The 7,117-nt window shown below is 43.5% G+C and overlaps 1 protein-coding gene across 1 annotated transcript; it reads right to left on the bottom strand.

Moving 5' to 3' along the window:
• Positions 1 to 978: 978 nt before the first annotated feature.
• LOC112215616 (tubulin beta-5 chain-like) lies at positions 979 to 6,737 on the bottom strand. The gene is made up of 4 exons (XM_024374791.2): positions 6,503 to 6,737; positions 5,907 to 6,015; positions 5,244 to 5,354; positions 979 to 4,522 (listed from the first exon to the last, which is right to left on the bottom strand). Exons 1-4 carry the CDS (start codon positions 6,647 to 6,649, stop codon positions 3,459 to 3,461), a joined length of 1,431 nt encoding a protein of 476 aa, XP_024230559.1. The 5' UTR covers positions 6,650 to 6,737; the 3' UTR covers positions 979 to 3,458.
• Positions 6,738 to 7,117: the final 380 nt, after the last annotated feature.

Genomic DNA, 7,117 nt, shown 5'->3' with positions numbered 1-7,117 from the left:
TGGTGACATGTCTGGTGAGTATGCAGGCCATGAAGGAACTGGGACATTTTCAGCTTCCAGGAATTGTGTGCAGATCCTTGCGACATGTGGCCGTGCGTTATCATGCTGAAACATGAGGTGATGGCGGCGGATTAATGGCATGACAATGGGCCTCAGGATCTCGTTACGGTATCGCTGTACATTTAAATTGCCATCGATAAAATGCAATTGTGTTCGTTGTCTGTAGCTTATGCCTGCCCATAAAATAACCCCATTGCCACTATGGGGCACTCTGTTCACAATGTTGACATCAGCAAACCGCTTGCCCACCCAACGCCATACATGCTATCTGCCATCTGCCCGGTGCAGTTGAAACTGGGATTCATCCATGAAGACCACACTTCTTCAGCTTGCCAGTGACATTTGCCCATTGAAGTCAGTTACGACGCTGAACTGTAGTCATGTCAAAACCCTGGTGAGAACAACGAGCATGCAGATGAGCTTCCCCAAGACGGTTTCTGACAGTTTGTGCAGGTTGGGAAAACCCCCAGTTTATCAGCTATCCTGGTGGCTGGTCTCAGACGATCACGCAGGTGAAGAAGCAGGATTTGGAGATCCTGGGCTGGCGTGGTTACCGTTGTGAGGCCGGATGGACATACTGTCAAATTCTCTAAAACGACGCTGGGAGGCGGCTTATGGTAGAGAAATTAACATTAAATACTCTGGCAACAGCTCTGATGGACATTCTTGCAGTCAGCATGCCAATTGCTCACTCCCTCAAAACTTGAGACAAAACTACACATTTTAGAGTTGCCCTTTATTGTCCCCTGCACAAGTTGCACCTGTGTAATGATCATGCTGTTTAATCAGCTTCTTGATATGCCACACCTGTCAGGTGGATGGATTATCTTGGCAAAGGAGAAATGCTCACTGACAGGGATGCACAGACTTTGAAAGAAATAAGCTTTTACTGCATATGGAAGATTTGTGGGATCTTTTATTTCAGCTCATGAAACATGGGACCTTACATGTTGCTTTTATATTTTTGTTCAGTATAGCGTTGTGCAGCACTATTGAGGAATTTCACTATTTTTAAGTAGTCAACTTGGTTGGACTTCCTATGGGTTAAGGATGGACCACATAATTCCATCCAGGTCATCAGGAGGGATCAGCCAATGAATTATATGAGCAAATATTCCATAACTGCAGGTGTCAGTAAATTGTCAACCCTGGCTTCATACTGGTTCAAACAACACACTCCAGATGGCAATAGGTCTAATCATCCTTTCTGTTTGTTTATCATCTCATAAAAGTAGTTGAATAAAATGGACTACTTTTAAATGGAGATTGCCTCAATCGCGTTGCCCATGCTCTTACAGACGCGATAATGGGACAGATATGATGTTGTGCCTTCTAACTATCTCTATGGTGTGACCCTTGTAACCACTTTTAAGGTTTGTGAGGTGAAGGGGGGGGGGGGTTATAAACAAGTATGTATAATTTGTTTTTACAGTATCCTTAAGTTATTTGTTCACTCTTTAACCACAAGAGTGCACCATGCACATATCTCCCTAATGCAGTACCAATGTGCACCTTCCATTCATCTCCATTAAGTACATTAAGTCACTCGTCCCCTTGTTTGGCAATATTTCATTACCCAGTCTGAGAGCCAGTGCACAGTCCTCCTTAAATAGGCAGTGGGGTTCTGTAAGACTGTAGAGTGACATGGGAGTGTTTCATGTGTTCTTCAACAGCTGCATGTGCTGTCTCTTGTGGTTATTTTTTTCCTCAAAGTCACACAATTTTTTCCAATTGTAGGGAAACGTTTATTCATGTTTGATTCACCAACTATTCAGACTGAAGTCCTCTGCCGTAGTTGCAATGTTTTGCTTACTTGCTAAAGCAAAAAATAATTGGCTCGTTGTTGGATGTGACATACTGCAATCCAGCATGTCTGGTTCTGGTTCTCATGCAAGAACAGCTTTTTAAAGAGTTAAATTGTCTTTATTTTTTTCATATATTAGTTTTGCTATTAAGGATCCATGCTGTCACTTTCTGAGGAAGTAAATCTTTTACCAGGAAAAACACTTACAGTATCTGCTAACACTTAAACAATCACTATTAACTATTGCCAAGATCATTGCTGGATAGATGTGCTCCCAGGGGTAATGCCTTGGCTTTAGCTCAGTGAGATAACATTGCCTTCAAAGATGGGGGTAATTTGAGTGGCATGACTCAGGCACACTTAACCATTTCTGCAGCTGGCTTCCCAGCTGACTGGCCAAGCCAAGACCGTCTGTGACACCAGCTGTGAATACCACGCCAAGCCCTTCCAACCACTACGTCAATTTAACACACAGCCCGTACCAATTCACTTCCTACCCCTTCCCCTGACCTTATCACTTAGATGTTCGCAGATCTGAAGGATCTAGATAGGTTTAAGCTTCCACCATACAGAGCTCCAAATTGGTAGGGGCAAACGGCCTAGTGGGCTGGTATAGTGAAAGAGCCTTTACAATCAGATGCGGATCATGCTTCATCTTTTTCAAATCAGGGGGCAAGATTCCCTTCCAGTTTGTTTTTTCACATTTGTGAAGTATATTGAAGTTGTTAAATATGTACAGTTTTTCACACATAGGCTACTTGGGTATCTTTTTTTCACATCAATGCCTCTAATATTTAGCAGTGGACTGGGGCAGTTAGCTAGTACGTGAATTGCAGAAGACTCATTGAGGCCATGAATAGCTCTAAATAGTTCAGTAAGTGCAGACTGGGAGTCCCCCCCATTGTTAACTCCACAGTTCTAATTAGAGAATGCCTTGCCCAGCAGTTGTTGTGATTTGCCCCCACCATAGGAGCATTGAGGCCTGTCTGTTGTGGTACATGACTGAGGTGAATATGAACAAAGCACTTGGTTTGGGCAATGGCTGGTTCCCTTTCTTAATCCCCTAAATAGAAATGCGAGTTAATAAAGTCTAAACAAAATGGAGCGAGAATGATGAGCAAACTATGACAATGCACTTTTCTGTATTTTCCATCATCATAGTCATACAATAGAATAACCTTTTATTTATCCAGGAAGAGTCCCTTGAGGTTTGTAACTTATTTTATGAGAGAGACCAAGATGTAAATAGGAACATGTTATATTCTAATGGGTATACAACCACAATAGTTGAAGCCAAAAGAAAGATGGACATGGGAAAGTTAACCAAGACAGTTTCATGTTTTGCCTTTGTTTTTGTCTTCCATCCCCTTTGAACGAGACTAGAGCAGAAGCTTTGCAAATCAGCCTCCCAATGTGCTAATCAAATACGCAGCAACCATCAAACATAACGTGCCCACAACCAACATGAATTGAGAAAAGTACATACGGATTTGAAAATACACAACATATTTGTTTCACTTGCCTTTAAAACATTTTATTTCCACCACTGCTTCCGTGACCTCCGGACATAAAACAAAATGTGTTCACATTCTCCTTACTCATTGAGCTCTTCTTCCTCATCGTCAAATGTCTCTTCCCCGTCATTGGCCGTGGCCTCCTGGTACTGTTGGTACTCAGACACTAGGTCGTTCATGTTGCTCTCTGCCTCAGTGAACTCCATCTCGTCCATGCCCTCCCCGGTGAACCAGTGCAGAAAGGCCTTGCGGCGGAACATGGCCGAGAACTGCTCCGAGACGCGCTTGAACAGCTCCTGGATGGCTGTACTGTTGCCGATGAATGTGGAGGCCATCTTGAGGCCGCGGGGTGCGATGTCACACACGGCCACCTTGACGTTATTGGGGATCCACTCCACGAAGTAGCTGCTGTTCTTGTTCTGGATGGCCAGCATCTGCTCATCCACCTCCTTCATGGACATGGGCCCGCGGAATACAGTGGCCACGGTGAGGTAGCGGCCGTGATGTGGGTCGCACGCCGCCATCATGTTGCGGGCATCGAACATCTGCTGGGTGAGTTCCGGCACCGTCAGGGCGCGGTACTGCTGGCTCCCTCGGGCGGTTAGCGGTGCAAAGCCAGGCATGAAGAAGTGCAGGCGGGGGAAGGGCACCATGTTGACGGCCAGTTTGCGAAGGTCGGCGTTGAGCTGACCGGGGAACCGCAGTGAGGTGGTCACGCCGCTCATGGTGGCTGACACCAGATGGTTGAGGTCTCCGTAAGTGGGCGTGGTCAGTTTCAGGGTACGGAAGCAGATGTCGTAGAGTGCCTCGTTGTCAATGCAGTATGTCTCGTCCGTGTTCTCCACCAGCTGGTGCACAGAGAGGGTGGCATTGTACGGTTCAACCACCGTATCCGACACCTTGGGAGAGGGCATGACACTGAACGTGTTCATGATGCGGTCGGGGTACTCCTCGCGGATCTTGCTGATGAGCAGAGTGCCCATGCCCGAGCCTGTGCCCCCACCCAGGGAGTGGGTTAGCTGGAAGCCCTGGAGGCAGTCGCAGTTCTCGCACTCCTTCCTCACCACATCCAGCACAGAGTATACTAGCTCTGCTCCCTCAGTGTAGTGGCCCTTGGCCCAGTTGTTCCCTGCACCTGTCTGGCCTGCAAGGGCAGCAAAAACAAAAAGGGAGGAAAATTGTCAGTGAAATCATACACCCCATCCCTCCAGTAACCCCAACACACGAGCCAATTGTGAGCCATTTATCATTCAGTCTAGTTTGAGGAGAGTGCACAAATGTGTGTGTGTGTGTGAGGTGAGGTGGGAGAGTCCATGTGTAACCCTGAAGAATCTGTCTCGTAGTGTGTAAGGAAGTCAACTGTGACATAAAGTATCATCATAAATCAGACCTGGGATTTCCTTGACTTGAATTTTCATTTTCAATTGCAGAATTCTTTTTGATGTTTTCTGTTGTGTGCCCTAATGAAAACCGCGCTGGATGAGGACATCATGTGGATTATGATGTGTGTTGATTAGTTTTTTATGACAATCATATATGTAGGTTAGAGTCATATCTTCGGTTTCTACAAGACACAACAAGTGATTGTCAATCTACCACAAGGACTGGCATGATATCTATGGTTAATTATGTCTGTTGAGGATCCCAGTTTAACAGCCTTCACATATTCACATGTTTTCCTCACACATTTCCCAGTCCAGCAAGCTTAAACAGTAATTTTGAATAAAAAAAATAATAATGTTTTACTACAGAGAAAAAATATACCATATAACAAGATGTTATAAATGCTCATAGATACCAATAATATTGAATAATTATGCATTATAGCGGTTGGCTTTAAATACTGTGCTACAATGTCCACTTACCGAAGATAAAGTTGTCAGGTCTGAATAGCTGTCCAAAGGTCCCTGACCGGACACTGTCCATGGTCCCAGGTTCCAAGTCCACAAGGACTGCTCTGGGAACATACTTGTGTGCTGCAACAAAAAAAAAGACCCCCATACAGATGGGAATATATTTCACATTTACCTGAGTGCATGGCATTGTACAGTAGTCTGTTTCACAAGCAAGGCTTTGTCAAGTAGGCCTACTTTGAACTATACCTAAAACACATTCCTTATTTTAGACCTTACAATGTTCCTTTTCAATCTCTCACTAGCATTGAATATTCCAGTCCTTAAAACTAACAATAACTTTGAAGGCTGAATGAAAACATCCCTTCTTTATAAGGCCTCTATATACTGTATAATGTGTGTACTGTAGATGCTTCAGAAATAATGTGTGCTTGTCATGCTATATAAAGGGTGGCAAAAGGGGTTATGGCAATTTTACAAAGCACCATATGTAAGGGCCTGTAGTAGCCCATTACTTTTCTTATGAAGAATGCTATGAATGCTAAAAGTTGGAACCAATATTGTTTTTGAGTGATGAGGAGAACCAATATTTATTTTGAGTGATGGCGAGGTAAGGTGAGTGTAACATCTTGGAAACATAATGATTAATTGAAGCACAGACACAGACTCACTTACAGGACGCTTCGTTGTAATACACATTAATCCTGTCGATTTGAAGTGATGAGTCACCCACATAGTTTCCTGTCGGATCGATTCCGTGTTCATCGCTGATAATTTCCCAAAACTGTCCCGAGTTATCAGAATGAAGAAGAAAACAGGATATGCTTACAGTTAAATCTCCAATAAGTTATCAACACAGCATGAAAAAACAACGATTGAACATTGTGCGTCGTCGATCTTATTTGACAACTGAAGCGCGCTCAGCTGCTGAAATGGACATTATAGGCTAAACATAATTTGAATTAAGCGATGGCTAGTAACGCTTTATATTAGATTATTCATATAACACAAAATACATTTTCCAGAGTTAAAGTAGTTGGGCCTACAGCATGAATTTTGAATTGTTAGGCTACATACACCAGTACAATTAGCCTATAATTTGACACATAAGCTTAAAAAAATGTCGGCGACCCCCAAACTAAGACTCATGAAACCCGTGTGCTGACTGCCTTATAAAGGTAAGCGTCCCCCTCACCCACAACACATCCAACATTCATTGTGTTGTTTTATTAAAATGATAAAGGCATTCAGTTTAAACAATCTTTACTTGCCTTGGTGCCAATCTGATTCCCACATTGTCCGGCTTGTATGTGAACTATTTCTCTCATTCTCGCTGTGTGCGCCCGGTTAAACTCAACTGATTTGTAAAAGCTCAATTCCGGTCTTCTCCTCTGCTCAAAAGTACAAGAGAATGACATGCCAGCCGTGCAATAGAGTTCAGTATGGTCTCAGACTAGACGTAACATAGTAAGTGTAAATCCGGGACACTCAAATGTGACCGACCACCTTGATTCTGTCTTACTAGTAAAATTTGAAATGGTGTTTTTTACATTGGATTAAAAGCAGAGATACAGAGCTACACAATGGTATAGCATACACTGCCTTTGAGGAACAATGGGAAAGTAATTCTGCTTTGAAAGTTGATGAACTTGTAACCTTACATTTGAGAAAATCGCCTTTGAATGTTTTGGTACCTACTGGAGAGCTCTTTCTCTACACCCATTCAGCATCGTTCACACCCTCCACAGCCCCACCAATCACTTTAAGGTTGATCAGTGCATTCTGTCCTAACAACAACAGTCAAGCACCCAAGCTAATTGGCTAACATTGTCTAGTTTGCTAGCTACCTCCAGACACAAATGAGAGAACAGCTCACTGACCATTTT

This window comes from Oncorhynchus tshawytscha, linkage group LG16 (assembly GCF_018296145.1).
Source record: "Oncorhynchus tshawytscha isolate Ot180627B linkage group LG16, Otsh_v2.0, whole genome shotgun sequence".
Classification (NCBI taxonomy): domain Eukaryota; kingdom Metazoa; phylum Chordata; class Actinopteri; order Salmoniformes; family Salmonidae; genus Oncorhynchus; species Oncorhynchus tshawytscha.
This window is presented reverse-complemented; position numbering and strand designations above follow the sequence as displayed.